The 21,398-nt window shown below is 34.2% G+C and overlaps 1 protein-coding gene across 1 annotated transcript; it reads right to left on the bottom strand.

Moving 5' to 3' along the window:
* Positions 1-302: 302 nt before the first annotated feature.
* On the bottom strand, positions 303-2,211 carry LOC124895835 (UDP-glycosyltransferase 71E1-like). Its single transcript, XM_047406246.1, is given in 3 exon segments — positions 303-595; positions 598-1,084; positions 1,086-2,211. Coding segments are annotated over 3 exon segments (1,440 nt in total). The 5' UTR covers positions 2,001-2,211; the 3' UTR covers positions 303-557.
* Positions 2,212-21,398: the final 19,187 nt, after the last annotated feature.

The following is a 21,398-nucleotide window of genomic DNA, read 5'->3' as shown; positions in this document are numbered from 1 at the left end:
TCATTTAACTCTAAAAAAAAAAGAAACAATGCAAAATAGAAGGATCAGAGGGCGTATATATTAATCAATGACAAATGTCTTTTATAAATACAATTAATTTTGTCATTTACCTATAATTAATGTAACTCCAATTTTAAATCCAAAAAATTTTGATTTTCATGGTCAAACTTACTAATTATTTTAGCTTTGGTTTGAGGATATTTTCATTGCAGCTATCTTTTGCTAATCATACTATAAGAACAGATTTTGTAACATCTAAAATCTGAGATTGATGCTCACACGATAACTATAGTTGAATTGTAAAAAAAAAAAAGTATTATTAGTCATGCTAGACACACTTGGATTGCAGTTGAACAGAAATGTAGCTAATGCAAATACATAGTAACAGAAATGGTATAACAAAAAAGATAAAAAAAAAATATATATATACTACAATTACCATTATGGAAGAATAAGCATAAGTGAGAATACTCTCAGCTACCTAAGAACCCTACCGCTGCAGTGCTGTTGGACACACTTGGATAGCAACTGAATGGAAATGCAGGACTGTTCATTATTTAGATGTTGCCCATAACCTGCTCAATAAAACGTCCACAGAAGTGTAGGATGAGCCACCTTCCTCTAGAGCCAATCTGCTCTTCTCCTTCATGTCTTTCACCTTCGTCCTTATTTCATTTTCAGGATCCATCAACTGCCTTATTGCTTTCTCTATGTCCTCCGCTTTTATAACGTATGTGTTACTTCCCCTGATATTATAATCCATCTTAATATCCACTGCCATACCCAAATCCTTCACTAATTGAAACGCATTTGCTTGCAGCTCCGAATACATTGGCCAAGTTGCCATTGGCACTCCGAACCAGATACTCTCCAATACTGAATTCCAACCACAGTGCGACACAAATCCACCCACGGATGGATGAGACAAGATTACAGATTGGGGTGCCCATCCTATCACCTTTCCAATCCGTTTCGTCCTTTCCAGAAACCCCTCCGGCAAGGCATCTTCCGGGTTCTCATAGTCACTTGGATACCATGAATCTTTAGGTGGTGGCTTTCTTAGAGACCACAAGAACCTGACACCCGCTGCCCTCTAGAGCCTGCGCAATTTCCTTCACTTGCTCTTTATTGAAACTTCCCGAGCTTCCAAAGCAGAGGAACACTACAGAGGATGGAGTTTGTGTATCTAACCATTTGATAATTTCCCCTCGAGATGACTCTTCCTTATTGCCGACGCAACTATTGAGATTCAGCACTGGTCCTACTGGATTAACGGGTGGGATTTTCTCGTCCAGAGAGAGCGATTTCATGGCATGAGTTTCCAACTCCTGCAAGGTGTTCACCAAGATTCCTCTGGTTTCTCGATATCTTTTGGAAATATCAAGGAACATAGTGGAACCACCTTCCTTGTCCAAGAGTATGAACGGCAAACATTTCGCTGGAAATGGATTTAAATATGAAGGTACAGAGAGTTCTGATTCAGGGTCATCCTTGTAATTGGTAACATCCGTGTTAAAATCATCCCTTAGGCTCTGCATATGAAAGTGGAGGCCAAGCACAGCTGCACTAGTCGTGTAGAAAACATAAGTCGGGACACCAAATTCATTAGCCACATCTATCATTGTGGTACACATCATGTCTACCACAAATCCCGATAGTGTAGCTGTTTGCTGAATTTGAGCCACAACCTGTCTAACCTGAGGCTTATGGCTATCAATAAATCCAGAAAAGAATGTTTTGCTGTTGAGGAGTTGCAAAGTGGATTCATCTCGAGGGAGAAGTATAAATTTCAATTTTGATGAGGTGCAATTAGCATTTGAGGAAAGTGATTGGATGTAAGGATTGAGATTGGAGTCTAGGTTCATGTTCATGATAAGGACAGTAACGGAGAGCTGATCATCTCTCGTTATAAGGAGCTTTGCCATCTCTATTGCGGGTACCAGATGACCCATTCCAGGAGATGGTATGATGACCAACTCTGCCTTCTTGATTTCACTCATTTCTTGATCCTATTGCCTTAACCTATAGTTTGTGATGTAATAAGCTTTGAAGAGAAAGATGGGCTTTTCTACTAGGTGTGTGGGCATATGCTAGTTAATTAGGCATTATGTGAGGAAGATATGAGGTCATTTGGAGTCAATAGGTACAGATGTAGTCAACCAAGTAAAGAGTTCAAGAGTATGATGGTCTTGGGGATCACGAACGGAAATGATGTCATGCCTTTGATCATTTAAAAAAAAAAAGAGATGTGGATAAGCATCGTAAGTCAAAAACGGGTTAAGGCCACAAACATTCCTTTTTAGTAGGCGTTTCGAGATGCAGTTTTATTTTGTGATTTAAAATTATAAGATAAAATCAGTATATATATATATGGTTTAAAATTAATTTTATATTATGAGATGAAATTATAAATTCTTCAAAAAACTTAATTTGAGATTTCGCATTATGATTTGAGATTTTTCAAATTTATAAATTTATATTTTATAAAAAAATACAACTATTTATATCGAGTGATCATTTATTTCATATGTAGATTAAATTTATACTCCTCCCTCGCCCCCCCCCCCCCCTTCTCCCTCCCCTCCAATTTTATGTATCGCAATTTTCTTTTTAATTTGTTCCAAAAAAATATCATATTTTCTTATTTGATAAATATTTAAAGATACAGTTCTACCTTTATCTTTATTGATCCCACTTATAAACCGCACTTAACTAAAGATAATAGTAGTATATTTTTCTAATAAAGAAAAATTTAGTAAATATCACCAAGTCTTTTCTTATTTCTTAATTTCGTGTCAGTCAAACTATGCCACATAAAGTGGGATGGAGAAAGTATTAATTTTATTTTTAAAATCATATGTCTCATAAAATTATTAATACCACCAACATAAACTTTATTATTACCTCAAATCAATCCCTACTTTACTAATGATTTTTGACCAAATTTCAAGTAACAATGTTGGTTCATCTTCTCAGTCATTTGATCGAGAAACACAAGCTCAACATGGAGAGATTGTTTGTAGAATTCTATAAAAAGGTTAGTAAACCAAAACTCAGGTTCAGTTTTACTTTTTTATTAAATTAAAATTTGATCAATAAATGTCCTATTTTTTTAGAATAGCATTGTGATATATAGTATATTATATATTTATTATAAGCTTTTGTTTATTTGATAAGAATAACTTTGTGGTAGTGTATTATGCATTTATTATAAATTTTTACTTATTTGGTAAGATTGTATAAAGAATTGCGATAATTTTGATAGTTTTAACAACTTTTTTTTTTTTTTTTTTATGTTTATGAGAAAACATATAATATAAAAAGTTCAAACGAAAAAGGGACAAATATACCCTCGAACTATGATAAATGGTATGTATATTAATACAAGCCAAATGAGCGTCGACGCTTTTGATCACACAACTCGAGGCCGACACAAGGAGGTCCAAGCCAGATCAACCTAAGGATTCAAGAATGTGCTTGGAGGACCTTCTTTGAGCTCCTAATTAAACAATGTAGTATTTGGAAGATAGCTTGGAGCCGAGGAAAGACATGGCACAAGGAATAAAGAGAGCCCTTGCGGGTTATTTTTAAAATATTCACTTTAAACTACTTTTGTAATAGGCTATTTTGGCAAAGGCAAATACTATAAATATGTGCCTTAGATATTTCATTTCCTTAGTTTTTGGATGAATTATGAATAATTACTCCTTGTTAGTGAGTGGCAAGCTTGAATTAGCTTGTGTTGATCTTTCGTTTAGAAACACATCCAATTTTCTTGTGGTCTACGTAAGAGTTAGGTGCTCATAGATAATCAATAAGGGAGTTCTTTGGGTTTGATACATCCTTTGATTGCCCTTTTGTTATCTTCTTGTGTCTATCTTTTTATCTTTTCTTCCTATCCTTTACTTTATTGTTCTTTTGATTTCGTATCATAGTTTAATTTTAATTTTCGTATTTTATTTTTCTATCATTTGGTATCAGAGCCGAGATTGATTTCATTTCTACGAAGTTAATCTTGGGTCTAATTGTCTTAGAAAATTGAAAAATCACAAAAAATTACTATTCACGTTTTTTATCTTAGGTTAATTTTTGAGTTTTAGATTTTTGAGTATTCTTGTGTTTCTGGTGTTAGATTTGAGTTCTCTAACACTATTAGAGTCCAAAGATCAAATTCGAGCTAAATCAGAGCATTATTGAGTGCTCTATCCTTGTTGAAAGCTTGGGTTGAAGACTTTGAAGTTGGTTACAAGAGCTGAAGTTTTTGGTGAAGAATTTGAGTAAAATAGTGTTTGGAATGAATTTAGAATAAAAAGTGCTTAGGTTCGAAATTTTAACTCATTTCGAGCTAAGAAGAAAAAGTTGAAAAAGTTGGTGTTCTTGAAGAAATTGTTATTTTCAAGAAGAATTTTTCAGATAACATTGGTTGTTTGATCCATTAAGAAGAAAGAAAAGGTGTGGAAAATTATTTGTACTAGGGCATCTCCGAAGATCTCAAGGATATTCCAAGAGAAGGGTACAAAAGGGAGACTGTTAGACGACATTTCAACCATTTCAAAAGACATTTTTAGCCTTGTGAAAGTTAAATTTTGGGTCATCTGCCTTGGAGGTGCCTTAGAAGTATGCCCAACCTGCTAAAGAAGGTCAAGGTCTCCTCAAACCAATAGCACCGTGTCCAGGATGCCTTGCACCTGCATTCCATATGCTAAAGTAGGTTGTTTAGCGCACACAACCTCTCCCTAACGCAAATTGAGTTTCAAGCATCAAATTCAAGCTTACAAATGCATTTCAACACTTAAATTACTTCATTGCTCAAGGTTTGATTCTTTAGTTTCATTTTCTTGATTCCTAAACTCATCATTAATTCCTAAGCTACTCATCAACTAGTAATTCATCTACTAAGTTGATTGATTAGTTCTTGAGATCCATTTCTTTCATCGTCCAATTTCTTGCAAGATTTTCTCTTTTTAAATTCATTGTGCTTCCTTGATTTAAGTCCTTAAGTAATTTTATTTTTTTAATTTTTTCAAACAAGAATCCATTCCAACCTCAAACCACAATTGGTACCAAGCAAACTTGTTGGAGTATAAACGATCTAGCAATGCTTGCGACACCAATTGAGAGACCAACCAAAGGTATGAACTTTGAGAGCTTGTGAAGTTGTTTTCCTAACCTTAGCTTGTTTGTTATTTTTGTTTTTCTAGTATTTATTTTGTTAGATGTCATGGATGACAACACCTCAAATGCAATTTTAACGGCGCTTGAAGCTCTCAACCGTAAGATAGATAACAGATATGGGAGGATGGATAACATGATAGATCGTCTAAAATATCATAACTCCAACCTTCAAGCTCCCTTGAGTCGACACACTCCAAACGAACTTCAAGGTAACCAAGATAACTCTTGCACTCTAGTAAATGTGAAATATCATTTTAAGGTAGTAGTCAGCTAAGTGTAAATGATAGCTTATCTTTAGGAGAGCCTAATGTCTTTTTACTTCATAATGATAATGTACAACATGAGATCGTGGATACACTAGTTGATCCTAATGATGACAAAATTAACTCTTCTAGTAAGATCGATTTGTGTCCACTTAGTGTTGAAGCCAATATGATGAATGATGGTATATTGTCTTGTGAAATTTATGTTGATCAACTTATGTGCGAAACTAGCCCACAACTTGAGGATGTTTGTGATGTGAGTAATGAACCTCAAGTGAGTGATGTTATTGAAAATGTTTATCAAGTAAATAGGAGTAACCCTTTGAGCATGACTTTTAGTGAGGCTCTTATTGCTTGTTTGGCTCATAGGGATAATCATGTGTTTGAAATATCTTTGACACTTGATAGCAGTCTTTTAGAGAGTGAACTTGCATATTCTAAATCCTCTTCATGGATAGATCCTTCTCTCTTTAAGAACAATATCTTGTTGGAAAGATAGCCTTCCCCATTCATGTGGGGAATTGTTGGTTTCAAGGTGTATATGTGAATGAAAAATGGAGGAAAAATAGTGGAGAAAAAGAGACTCACCAAATTGGAAAGTGTAGTCTTTTTAAAGGAAATTTCACTAATTCTCCCACATTGGTGGGTCAAGAGAACTTGTAAGTGTTTATAATGAGGAACACTTACTCCACATGGATAGTGAGGCAAGAAAAAGGTGGTGCCTCATGCCATCGTTGTCGTCGTTCACTCGGCTCGGCTTCGGTTTTGGATTTGGATTTGGCAAATGATCGAACGATGAGATCTATCTTTTTAGATAAATTTCATTTGAAACTTGTGTTACAAGTGAAAAATGTAATCCAAAATCTGATATAATTATTTTTATCCAAGTGCGGGCGCATTTCGGACGCCATGCAAATGCATCGAGGGAAAAGGCATACTGTTTCGCACTGTAGGGTGACTTGCGAGCGCAAATACATTACAGGTACACGACCTGTGGGTGCAGATGTAAGCACAGAAGCTACTGAAAATTGTGAAATGTCACCTGCAGCTGCAGATCAGGCGCAGGTCCAGTACAGACTGGGCGTAGGGATATGACTGCTACTGAATAGGTGCCTTTCTGCTGAACCAATGCATCCTTTTTGAAATGACACATTTAAGGCTATTAATATCTGATATATTCCTCAGGTATAGACATGATTTTTCACATAAAAACACTCTTCTTCTATACAAAACTCCGTGTGATCATTAAGTTGTTGAGTGAGTTCAAAGAATCCAACAATTTAAGGTACTGCTATTGTTTGGATCGAAAGCCATTTTATCCTGGGAGAAAGATTCTATAACCTCGGGTACAGTAAGGGGAATTATTCCTTAAGGACACTCCGTGAAGTCGGGGGACTTGGCTTTGGATTTCTATTTCATCTCATTTCTGAAATCTAACATACTCCTTGGATAGATTATACATAATCTTGTGTTGAAGGTGTTAAGGAACTTTATAAGTATTCTTGTCTTTGATTTGAACTTGTATATATACTGACTCTTATACCCGAAAATATTGTAAATAACAATCATCCATCACTTTTTGCTTCAGTTGAGGATTCATTGCTAGTGTATCAAAAGTTGATGGATGAGCCAGATTCACACTTTGCCAACCATAACTCCCAAGTGGGTTGAATTTTATCACCTTGTTTTCCTCTTTTATGGCTTTTGTCTTTGAAGAATAAACGACAAATATGTTTTCAGCAGCATTTCCCTGTTACTCTTAAGGAAACTTTGTTCATACCATATTTGTTCCACTTTTTCTAAAGACAAGTAGCCATCATCACAATTGGTCTTCCGACTTTCCACAATTTTCAGCTCCCAAATGAGTTCCACTCTTTCAAATGTGTCAATGAGTTTCTTATCCTTGCTAATGTTAACTGGAAATTTCTTTTCTTTCTCTGCCTTGGAAATTTTGACCCTTTGTAATGAAGGGTGGTTCACTATAGTGCTTAAGTAAAATTTGGAAGCTTCAAAGATTTCATTTGGATTTAAATCAAATTTTTCCTCAATGATGAGGGTCATTTGGGAAGAGTAGTTTCCCATAAAGATTCCAACTTTTGACAAGATTTTGTATTGGAGATTTTTGGGTATAAGCTGGTTTGTCATGTTCTACAAACTTTTGGGTGAAGCTTTTGGAAATATTACAAACTTTTGGGTGAAGATTTTGGAAATATTATTGTCGAGGAAAGTGAATGACTCAGTCGAAAAGCTTGCCTTAGAAGTTGAGAATGGCAGGGTCAGAGATATAAATGGACATAGGTTCTCAAGCAATTTTTGGAAAGGGTCTTGTCAAATAGAGGGAGAAAATGGAAGTTTTAAAATTAAGTTTCATGGACCTACATTAACCGACTAATTCGAGAAAATCGAAGGAAAGGTGTCAAACAAGTTTCATTTTAACTATTGTTGACACTTGATCAAGTTTAAGGGTTAAAAATACTTAAAAAGTTGATCAAGTTAATTGGAGACTCAATTAACATTTTTAAAACTTTTTAATCTTTTTAAAAATACAAATCTACCCACAACTATATTTAGTAAAAACAAAAAATTTAAAGTGGAAAAAATCAGTTTTCAAAGTCGATCCTCTCTCCTCTCAGACATCTGTCATCTCTTTCTCTCTCAAGCCCAACATCTGTTGCCCTCCATCGACAACAGATCATCGAGGCAACCAATTCTTAATCTTAAACCCTATAAAATGCAAATGATTGTAAAGTGTGGTACAAATTTCAAATCTACTGGTATACTTATTTTGGTAAATAAGTAACAAAAGAAATAATACAAAGTTAAGCAAAGAGATCTCAAACCAGTATACATCAGAGTGACTAAAACTTAATGTTCAGTGTCTAGCCATAACAAACACATGTATGGATTCCATTGCGAAAAATGAAAGCGAAGAATCGCCATCAACAAAAAAAACTCGTATTCTAAAAGACTGTTGAATATAGAGAAGCAACTCATAAAATATATAGATACGACACTGAAAGACTGCACTGCTTGTTATCAAATTTTTTCAATCTCCTTAGTCTTGTTCTTAGATCACCAACTTTTATTTATTTGTTGAATTATCAAGTCATTTACAAGTTTCTAGCTTGGATTAAATCTTATATAATAATGTTAAACAGGTTCAAAATTCCTTTGGTTCACGTTACTTGGGCAGCTTAATTTATTAAGTTAGGAAAATGGTGTTCTTTCTTTTCCTACCTTTTAGCATGACAAATAGAAAATATAAAATGTGAGAAGGAGGCTAATTGTTTCAACTCCCAACAAAAAAATTTCCACTACAATTTAGGCATTTGATAGACAAATTACTTATGCTTTGCACAATAGTCTATTCGTGAAAATCCACTGTCTTTGTTAATTCTCAAAATTTTTCGACTACTTATTATTTCCTGCCTCATGACAAAAGTATTTTAAAAACTTATCCAAAGAGATAGTTGAAACTTCGATATAGAGAAAGGGTAGCAATTAATAAAGGAGGATTATGAAGAGACTTGCAGCTAGCCAACAAAATTATCAATTCGTTCAAAATTTAGAATTCAAAAACTACAACATCAACAATTTCAGCCATGAATTACAAAGTCGAAAGAGATTCAGAAAATATTTGAGAAAAAAACTGATCAGAGGAAAATGAACTGAAGGAGTAAAGTTTTGAAAGTCTTAATAAAAAGGTAAGAAAAATAAAACATGTAAAACAAACAGATAAGAATGAAAAAAAGAAATGGAAAAATGGAGATGAAGACAGATGAACAACAAGGAGAAGAATAGATGAAGATAAAAAGTTGAAGCGAAGCATAACATACCTAATGTGATTTGAGAATGGAAAGCTCTAAAATATATTAGCATCTAATAAGATTTGACAATGGAGTGGTCTATAATCATGAAGATGAGATCTTTGGAAGTGTGAAATTACAATATCAATATTTTATGATAATGAGCTTTTGAGACTGGAACCTGGGTCAAAGTCTCATCTACAACAGAAGTGAAATAATATTTTCAGATAGTTTCATTATAGAACAGACTATTTAAATCAAGGAATTATGAAGTATAATCTCTCACCATGTTGCTACTATTGAGGAATTCAAATGAGAATTAGCTATCTTAAGCTTACTCTTTGTAGTGATGTTCGTGTTGGGTTATTAAGATGTGTGAATGAAAAATAAAAAGGTGGTATTTTTTTTTTGGAAAGACACTAAGTGGAAGGATGAAATTTGAATAGGCATCTTTTCAAATTGAACGGTTATGACCTTTCCAATGGTTGTGACTTTTCCTAAGAGTTGCATCTTTATGAAGGAGTGTACCTTTTTGAACTATTGCTTCTCTTCATGAAGCAATACTTTGATGGCTATAAATACCTGAATTTTTTCTCAGGTGAAGACAATTATTTTTGAGTAGAAAAACAATCTTCTTCTTCTTCTAAAAATTCTCGTGTGATCATCAAATTGTTGAGTGTGTTCGAAGTTTCTGAAAATTTGAGGTACAACTATTTTTAGAATGAGAATCATTTTATCCTGAGAATAAAGATTCCATAACCCTGGGTACTTGAAGGGAATAAATTTCTTAAGGACACACCGTGCATTCGATGAACTTGATTCTACAATTTTCTACTTCATCTTCATTTCTTAAAGTTGATAAACACTTCATTTCGATAGTTCATTTGATTATTCATTTGGACTTGTGTTTGAAGTTGTTGTAACTTCATTTTGGTTCTTGAAAGTTGTTATTGAACTTAGTATTGAAGTTTGTATAAAAAAATATATAGATTTTGTAACCGCCGGAACTACAATCTTAAGGAATTTATACTAATCTATATTGTTTGGTTTACTATTTTTTAGTAAGTAAATAGTTTGAACTTCATATTGATATCTCTTCAACTTTTTAAACTTGTGTTTGAAGTTCTTGATACTTTATTTTGATCGTTCATAAGTTGGATGAACTTGTGTTGAAGCTCTTAGCATTTTGTTATACTATTTTTCAGAAAATAGTTTGAACTTTATTTTGTTGATGTTCATAAGTTGGGTTGAACTTATTGTTAAAAGTTCATAATTGTAAATACAGATTTTAAATTTCATTTGATTGTTCATATGTTAATTTGAACATGTCTTTGAAGTTATTGTTGAAAAATACAGATTTTACAAAAAAAAAAAGAAAAACCACAATTTTAAGAAAAGTATAAAAATATTTATTTTTGTTCTTGTTTGGTGAAGGAAAAAAAAAATTACCGCCATTTATAGATCACCATTTGGTTAATTTGTATTGGGTCTGATTTTATAGAGACTAAAATCTTTTGATTTTCACTTCCTCAATTAGAAGAATATAAGAACTTCATCGAGAAATTAGTGTGGGAATTTTGTTTGAAGAAATAGAAAAACTTCACCGATTTGTTAAAATCCCTGTATTGGTTTGTGGAGTTTAAAATCTATGGGATTTCACTCTTTTTGAATTTAATTCTGATTCAAAGTCATAAAAACTTTGTCATGTTTCAAAGTTCATTCGGTTGATGATTTAAAGATATAAAAACTTCATCATTGACTAGAAATAAGTTGGCTAAAGATTAAAATCTTTATTTTTAGTATTCTGAAATACTAAAGAGTATGTCAAAGGTTGAAAGAAAAATGATGAATGAAACTGAACAATAAATTGATTTGATTGTGAATGATGTTGTCCCAACGACAATCAATATTACGTCATTATGTCCTTCTGGTTTTTCTCTAGCAATGAAAACGACAGATAAATTAGAAAAATATTTTGGTATGAACTTTAAAGAATGACAGGAAATGATGTTATTTTGGCTGGCCAAACGTGAAATGGAAATGTTCACAAGTATAGATCCTCATATTCTAGAAAAAAATAATGAGTGAAAATCAATTATCTGATTTGAAAGATCTTGTAAGTCATTTCAAGATAGACGAGGATAATGAGTTGAATGAAAATTGATCAATTATGATTGCGAATCCTGTTAAGGATGATGCTCCAAATAATAAGAAGATGAAAATGTCTTCTGGACAAGAAAAAGAGCAGAATAAGAAAATGTTCAAAGGCAATTGTTACATTTGTAGTGATATTCGCCACAAGGCTCTAAATAGTCAAGTTCTAAATAAGAACAAGAAAAAGAGATTAGATAAACACGTTGGAAACAACTAGAAAGATTGAAAAACTATGTGATATGATCACTGAAAGAAATCTAGTTCGATATCCAAATGAATGGTGGTTTAATTTAGGGGTCAGTAGACATGTTTGAGCGGACATAGAAGCTTTTGCTACTTATGATCCCGCTGGTCCTAAAGAAGTGATCTTCATGAGAAATAATACAACAACCAAGGTAGAAGGAAGTGGGAAGATATTTCTAAAAGTGACTTTCAACAAGGTGTTGACTCTCAATAATGTTCTTCATGTTCCTACTATTAGGAAAAACTTAGTGTCGACAACACATCTCGTTAAAAATGAATTAAGTGTATGTTTATTACAGAGAAAACTGTAATAAGCAAGAATGAAATGAGGTAGGAAAGGGCTACCTCAATGAGGGCCTTTTCAAACTTTATGTAATGGTTGTTTAAATAAAGAAAGCTGAGGCTTCTTCTTACTTTCTAGAGTCAAACGATTTATGGCATACTCGTTAGGAAATGTCAAGTAAAAAAACTTGTGAAAACTGATTAGTTTGGAAGGATTGCCTAACTTTGAGTGCAATAAATCAAAATGTCAAACGTGTGTGGAATCAAAGTAATGCTAAGCATCCGTATAAGTTCATTGAAAGGAATTCCAACCCCTTAGACTTGATCCACACAGACATTTGTGATATGGAGTCAACACTATCTCGTGGTGGGAAAAATATTTTATAACTTTTATTGACGATTGCACTAGGTACTGTTATGTATATTTGCTAAATAGTAAAGATGAAGCATAAGATGTGTTTAGGCAATATAAAATAGAAGTTGAAAATCAGTTAGAGAAAAGGATTAAAATAATAAGAAGTGATATGTAGAGAATAGAATTATCTATCAAACCATTGTCCTGTATTCACCTCAATCTAATGGGATTACAGAAAGGAAAAACCAAACCTTAAAGAAAATAATGAATGCCTTACTTAAAAGTTCAGGTTTATCGTAAAATTTGTGGGGGGAAGTTATCCTTATAGCTAACCGAATACTCAATAGAGTGCCCCATAGTAAAACACCATCAATTACATATGAAAAATAGAAAGGAAGAAAACCCAACTTGAAATAAGGGTGAAGATAGGACCTAAGACTGTAGACTGCATGTTTATCAGATATGGTAAAAAAGTAAAACATATTGGTTTTTGGTTCATAGATTATAGATCCGAACATCCGGACATCGATGAAAATATGGTAATTGAATAAGATAAAGCTGAGTTCTTTGAACACATTTGTCTGTATAGAACTAGGCATGAACAGTCTAGTAGAGGGTCTAAACAATCTCGAGATAAACCAAGCAAGAATATACATAATAGTGAGAATCCAAGACGTAGTACACGTCAAAAAAATTTAACTTCTTTTGGACCGAATTTCGTAATATTTATCCTAGAAAATGAGCCTCAAATATTTAAAGAAGTGATGTCATCTTCATACTCATCTTTTTGAAAATAAGCAGTCAATAGTGAGATTGATGCAATCTTGAGCAACCATACTAGAGAGTTGGTTGATCTACCTCCAAGAAATAAGTATTTATGTTCTAAAAGGATCTTCAAAATAAAAATCAAAGAAGATAGGACAACTTACAGATACAAGGAAAGACTTATAGTAAAATGCTTCAAACAGAAGAAAGACCCTGATTATTTTGACACATACTCGCTTGTAACAAGGATAACATCAATTCGGATGTTAGTTGCCTTGGTGGTGGTATATGGTCTTGAAATTCATCAAATAGATGTTAAAACAATATTTCTAAATAAAGAACTGGAGAAAGAAATTTACATGAAACAATCCGAGGGTTTTGTAGTTCCTGGTAAAGAAAAGAAGGTGTGGAACTTTGTTAAGTCACTTTATGGACTAAAATAAGCATCCAAACAGTGGCATGCAAAGTTTGACCAAACCATGTTGGAAAACAGATTTAAGGTAAATGAATGTGATAAATGTGTTTACACTAAAGACACTCCAAATCATAAGGTCATTGTTTGTTTATATGTGGATGATATGTTGATCATCAGTAGAGGCATTTTTGACATAAATGCTACAAAAGTTTGATATGAAAGACCTTGGAGTTACGAATGTGATTTTAGGAATAAGAATCCTAAAAGAATCTATAAAAATCCACAAGGATTGGCGTTGTCACAGTCTCATTCATTGAAAAGGTACTTGACAAGTTCAAGTAGTTAAATTTCAGTATTGCCAAGACTCCATTAGATTTGAGCTTTGCACTTCAAAAAAATGAAGGTGAAAATGACTCACAATTGGACTATGCAAGAGTGTTGGGATGTTTAATGTATATCATGAACTGTACACGTTTATTAGTACGTTGAGTCGGTACACGATTAATCCCAATAGAACTCATTGGATGGTAATAAAATTTTTTTTGGGGTATCTTAAATATACTCAAGACTATGCTTTGCATTATAAAAAATATCCAACGATATTGAAGGATATAGTGATGCAAATTGGATCACCGGATCAAATGAAGTAAAATCAACAAGTGGATATGTATTTATTTTGGGTGGAGGAGCAGTCTCTTGGAAATTGTCCAAACAGACATGTATTGCCTACTCTATAATGGAATCTAAATTTAACGCATTAGATAAAGCCGATGAAGAAGCTGAATGGCTCCAAAATTTCTTAGAAGATATTCCTTATTTTCCCAAACTATTGACATTAGTATGTATACACTGTGATAGCCAAGCGACGATCGGTAGGGCAAGGAGCATGATGTATAACGGTAAATATCGTCATATAAGACAGAGACATAATACCATTAGAGAACTACTCTAGTAAAATTATCACTATTGACTATGTGAAGTTAAGGATAATGTGTCGGATCCACTTACAAAAAGCCTATCTAGAGAGGGAGTTGAGAGAACATCGACGGGAATGGGTTTACGGCCTAGGACAAGTCAGCATGGCAGTAGCTCTACCCAGGAGACTAGAGATCCTAAGAGCTAGGTTCAAGAAGATCGAACAAAGTTGTGATTGATGGTTCAACATTGTCAATATACTCAACCCATTCTCATGAAGTAGACAATATTTAGAAAACAAGGATAACGCTTATTGCGTGAAGCTTTTTAATGACTATCTAAATTTGGCAGCTTTGACCAAATAGTTTAATATATAGGATTAAAAATTTAGAAATCATCCATGTGAGGGTGAAGTGAAAGCCGCTTCAAAGATAATGTTAGTAAAGGCCTATTCTCTACGCTCTCATGAAACCAGGATGTGTTCATGGCTGAAACAAACAAAACTGTGAGAACCATAAATGGTAAAAGGTTGATTGTGTAACATTTGTTATTTAGGTGTACATTAAAGTTTGATGGTTCAAAGATATCAAATCTACCTATTGACCGAGTGCATCCGATGATGTTCACTACGAAAAGTTCAAAGGAAAACCCACTTATCCAGATGCAATCAGTCTTTGCTTGTTGATCACATACTTGTCCATAAATTTTTTATCAGATAGTCATTTTCCATTCATGTAGGGGATTATTGGGTTATTAAGAGGTGTGAATGGCTAATTAAAAAGTGGTATTTTTTTTTGAAAAGACACTAAGTGGAAGGATGCAATTTGAATAGGCATATTTTCGGATTGAATGGTTATGACCTTTCCAATGGTTGTGACTTTTCCAAAGAGTTGCACCTTTATGAAGGAGTGTACCTTTTTGAACTATTTATTCTCTTCATGAAGCAATACATTGATGGATATAAATATTTGAATTTCCCCCCAGGTAATGACAATTATTTTTGAGTAGAAAAACAATCTTCTTCTTCTTCTAAAAACTCTCGTGTGATCATCAAATCGTTGAGTGTGTTCGAAGTGTCTAAAAAATTGAGTTACCACTATTTTAAGAAAGAGAATCATTTTATCCTTTGTAGAAAGATTCCATAACCTCAAGTACTTGAGGGGAATAAATTTCTTAAGAACACACAGTGAAGTTGATTCTACAATTTTCCACTTCATCTTCATTTCTAAAGTTGATAAATACTTCATTTTAATAGTTCATTTGATTATTAATTTGGACTTGTGTTTGAAGTTATTGTAACTTTATTGTAGTTCTTGAAAGTTATTCTTAAACTTAGTATTGAAGTTTCTACAGAAAATATATAGATTGTATACCCACCGGAACAATAATTTGTTCCCTGATTCATGTTACCTTGTCACTTGCTGGTGCATTTTTGTGAAATCTCCTAAGATAGAAAGAGAACATATCACATATATGACTCATTATATTGGTTCAAGTAAAGTGATTTGTACCGCAATAGATAAAGCCATCACCGATTTCAACATTATAAATTATAAGGTAAAACTATTTCACAATATGGAGCATGCGTTTCTCATGTAATTATCATTAATAGGTATATATGTAGTTCTATATATGGTAATGTTTTGCTACCAATAAAAATATGATACAACTAAAAAAAATAAAGGAAAAAGGCTTAAATATGCCACTGAACTATTAGAAATGACTCATTTATGCCATCAGTTAAAAGTTGAACTCATTCATGCCATCGTCGTTACAAAACTAGCTCATCCATGCCATTACTTTTTAACAGTGGTTTTCAAAAATAGCTTTGCCACGTGGTCTTTTATTAGAGGTCCACATCATTAATTAAAATAAGCAAAAAGGCTCAAATATGTCATTGAACTATCAGAAATGACTCATTTATGTCATCAGTAAAAGTTCGGCTTATTCATGTCATCACCATTATAAAATTAACCCACCCATGCCATTACTTTTTAATGATGGATTTTTAAAAATAACTTTGTCACGTGGTCTTTTATTATAAGTCCACACCATTAATTAAAAGAAATCAATATTAATTTTAAAATATTTGAAATTAGTTAGTATCGAGATTATTTATTCCAGTATATATATATCATAATGATGGGAGAAGTAATAACATATACTTAGTGGGATAGTTGGAATATCAGAAGTAATGAAATAAAAACATATCATTGATAGATGAGGATTCACTGCTAAATCTGCTAGTGCTGGCTGAATTTGGCTAAGCACGGCCAGGAACTTGAGCGTCCGAACCTATTATATAAAACATCATAGCACAAAAAACGGGTATATGGTTAGTACGTGGAAATTTACTAGTATCCTAAATAAGGTAAGGCTGAATGCATGGGTTCATATGTATGAAAAATAACTAACTGAATGATATGCAAGAGTTGAATTAGCATACATAGAGGATCTGTAACTACTGAACATACTGTGTTTATTGGGACTGAGTATACTGGAACTGAATCTGATAACTGATAACTGAATATACTAATAATCTGGAATCATAGATAATCTGAATTACTGTTAACTGAGTGACTTTATTTGACAGTCTGGATTCTGTAGAACTGAACTGAGTTCTATTATGAAGACTGAGACCAAAACTAAAACTATGGGAGGTAGTTATATAACCTACATGCCCCAAATAAGATAGTATAGCTAAGCTGGGGTCCAATTAGTAACCCCAATTGGAAGAGTGTCAGTACTGTACCATGGGTAAAGACAAGCTAAAGAGTAACCCTCTACTAGTAGGTTCCCTAAATGAGAATGGGGGGTACCCTCTACTGGTAGGTAGAGCACCTCATCAACCCTTAACTGGAAGGTTTGATGTCTCAACCTACGCTAGCTACATAGTTCTGGAATGCAAGGATTGCTTCTAAGGATCACACCCTCTGCTGGCAGGTAAGCCCCCATCCTTGGGTTCACTCGGTGCTGAATCCTACTCCCAACTGAAAGACACTGAACTGTTATATTGGACTAAACTAGACTAAATTCACTGAGATTACTGAGTTTTCCTAAGTTCTGTAGCTAACTAATTTCTAATGAGTTCTGTAATGGACTAAGAGTACTACATCGTGACATGACTGATAATATTCTGTAACTAACACAGGCTCTAGGTAATCAGCTAAATTGTTGGGTATTAAATACTCCTAGGACTGGATAGCATGAAAAGTAAAGAAAGGCCTAATCTTGAATAACATAATAATGTTCACTTGGTCATAATTCATTCATAGAGATATTCCATCAAACACTTGTAATGCCTTAACTTATACATGAATGGGGATTACATATTAGCATGGGATAATGACATTATTTCATTCTCATAGATAATTTATCAAACACATAAGAAGCATACTTGGTTCATTAAATCATAAACACTTAGGGTTAACATGGTTACAACAATCAACTTGCAAATTGAAGGGGTTATCATGAATACCATGTAATTCAACGCATACTAGAATCAATTCTTGGAGCTTGTAATCTAAATCATGGATTAAAACTCAAACAAGACCATGAACATGAATTCAATCTAATTCAAACATGGAAATTATAAATCATAAATCTTGTATATTGAAAGAGGATTCTTGGGCTCTATGGAAGGTAAGGATCCATGGATGAACATTTAAGATACCTTAATTTGATGAGTTCTTGGTGAAATTCTTGGGATTGACCTTGATTCTTACGAGATGGGGTTTATTTTATTGAGAGAGAACTACCTTTTGATTTTGGGGAAAAGTGAATAATGAAGGGTTTTACACATTTTTTTAGGGCTTAAATCCCATATCTAGGAGGAATAAAATCATGAAAAAAAATTGTTTTAACCTTGGGCGCAACTTTAATTTTTTGAGAAATTTTCCCAATCTTAACCCCTGCCGCGACGTGCTGCTAACGCGCTTGGCCACTGGAAAATAATGACTGGGAAATTGCATGGTGAAGTGACGCAGTGGTATCGTGCTGCCACTTTGTTTGTAAATTGGAAGTACACCGCGATGTGGTAGAATTGCATTGGTACACTGAAAATTAACAATTGTGGACTGGGTCTATGGAGCGATGCACCAATATCATGGAGCAACACTGAAAATTGACAATTGCTATTTTAACACACTTTGTGATGCGCTACTGGCCTGAATGACGATATTTAACGACTGAAACTTGAAATTGCCATAACTTCTTACCCGATTGTCGGATTTAGGCGAATTTTATATCGTTAGAAAACTAATTAAATTTCCTACACAATGGCAAGATCAAATTTGAAAATGACTGACTATATCAAAATTTTTATTTAGGATAACCCATGCATTGAGGGTTAATCTAGGCTAGGAAAATATGAGGTATTACAATATCTCCCTCTTGGAAACATTTGTCGTCGAATATGGATAGTTAAGCTGAGAGAGTACGGATAGACTGTGTTTACGTACTAAACTAGACATGCATAACTGAAGCATGATTATGTGACTGGTCTGATAAACTGAACTTACAATCTGAACATGCATGTCTGATGCATGAGTACCTATCTGAATGGATTAATGAATACGTGACTGAATATGCATGAACTAGAACATGGGACATGACTAAGTCTGAATCATGATACATAAACTGAACAAATTTCTTAGATACGTGTCATGATAGGGGGAAGGTCATATGGCTGAACTTGGGACTTGAGGATCAACTATGAGGACCCATTACTTCAACTGATTTGCTATGTGAAGAGAAAATGGAAGGTTTAGATCATGATATCTCGGGGATTATAGTGCATCTCCCCCTTGAGACACTATGTCCCTCGCAAATACTAACTTGGATAAGATACTAAGGAAAAGCATGAGATGATGCACAGGGCACCTACGAACTAAATTATGACTGAATATCTGGGATCTAAAACTAAAGAATAAATATGTAAATGGGAGATCTGTAACATACCAGTGACCACATCAGGAGAACTTTCCTGATCTTGTTTGGATTGAAGTGCGTAAAACCTATTTAGCCATTGCCTACTGATGACACTGGAAGCGTCACCTTGTTGATTTAGGAGACTTGACTGAGCTAAAGGACGACTATACTGTCCTTGAGAACTTGACTGAGGAAAATATCTGACTCTATGGCCTGGCTTGCCACCCCCAAAATAAACATGACTGTCAGCTCTTCACACATCCTTATGATTCTTACCACTCTTTGCAAAATAGATTAGTACGACCATTGCTTACACTATCCTGGGTCTGCGGTACACTAGCTGAAGACAGAGCTGTAACTGAAGACTTCGGATGAAATTGGGAATGATTACCGCCTTCTGACTTAGGCTGACTTAAATTAAAGCTACCTGTTCTAGCCCTTTTATTCTCTCTTTCTTTCTTCTTAAGCTTCTTCTCCTCAATCTGTTGAGCAAGAACCATAAGCCTAGATATGTCCATCGCTTTAATCAACATTGCTATTCTGCACTCTTTAACTACACTACCTGACACCCCAGATACGAACTTTCTTATTTTGGACCTATTGTCTACCACTACATGGGGAGCATACCTGGCTAATTGAGTAAACTTGAGGGAATACTCTTTTATACTCATACTATCTTGTCTAAGATTAATGAACTCTAACACTTTGGCTTCTCTCAGCTCTAACGAAAAGAATCTATCTAGGAAGGGAGTAGTGAACTTTTCCCACTCTATGGGCTCTACATCTATACCCCTGTCTTCCTTGTACTGCTTAAACTATGTATGGGCTACATCTTGTAGCTGATAGGCGGCTAACTCAGCACTCTCACTGGAAGTCACTCCCATGATACTTGTGACTTTTTAAACCTAATCGAGGAACTCCTGTGGATCCTCTTCTAACTTAGATCCCATAAAGGAAGGAGGATTCATTCGGATGAACTCCCAAATTTTTGTTGCAGCAGTATTGGCCACAGGGATGGTCAAAAAAATAGCTGTCCATTTATTCTGAGCTACTACTGAATTGGCTAGGGTAGTGAATGCAACTCTAAATTCTGCGTGAGAGACATATTTATCCAGGAGATCTACCTAAACGGGCTGAGGGGCTGACTGATTTCTGGTTTTTTATTTTTTGGTCCTTTTGGGAGGCATGTTCTGTAAACAAAAGGAAGAAGTAGATTATATTGAGAGATTAACTTGAGCTCATGCTCATTCACATGACATGAATACTGAAAGAAGGAAAACTTTTCCTAAAACATCTTATAGCCTCCTATCCATAAGTGTGGCACGCTACACACCTATGCACAAGACTGTACGCGATGCAAATTTTTTAGACTCCCTAGGACTCTATTGAACCTTAGGCTTTGATACCAAGTTTGTAACTACCAGAGACTACCCCCTAGTCATCACATGGTGCTTGTGACTCTGAAGGACCACAAGCTAACCCATGAATGATATCTGCTGTGAGCACTGAACAATAATACTAAAATAAATGTGGAATAATAGACTGAAATACCATAAGGTTCAAAACATCTAAAATACTGATAAAATATAACATCTGCAAAACTGAATACTCTCTGAAAATCTAGTTTGGAAAGTCTCTAACTGAATCTGTCTGAAAGTAGAGTTGATGGGACAATACCTAACTAACTCTATCAACTAAAATACTGCTAAGCTGAAGTACTAGATTAAAAGCATATCCTCGATAGATGAGGACTCACTATTAAATCTGCTACTGCTGGATAAATCTGGCTAAGCGTGGTCAGGAACCTGAGCGTTCGAACCTTTGATATGAAACATTATAGCACAAGAAACGGGTATACAGTTAGTATGTGGGAATGTACTGGTATGCTAAATGAGGTAAGGCTGAATGTATGGATTCATATGCATGAAAAATAACTAACTGAATGATATGCAAGAGCTGGATTAGCATACATGGAGGATCTGTGAATATACTGTGCATATTGGGACTGAGTATACTGGAACTGAATCTGATAACTGATAACTGAATATACTAATAATCTGGAATCATAGATAATCTGAATTATTGTTAACTGAGTG

Source organism: Capsicum annuum, unplaced genomic scaffold, assembly GCF_002878395.1.
Source record: "Capsicum annuum cultivar UCD-10X-F1 unplaced genomic scaffold, UCD10Xv1.1 ctg998, whole genome shotgun sequence".
NCBI classification, from domain to species: Eukaryota; Viridiplantae; Streptophyta; class Magnoliopsida; order Solanales; family Solanaceae; genus Capsicum; species Capsicum annuum.
This window is presented reverse-complemented; position numbering and strand designations above follow the sequence as displayed.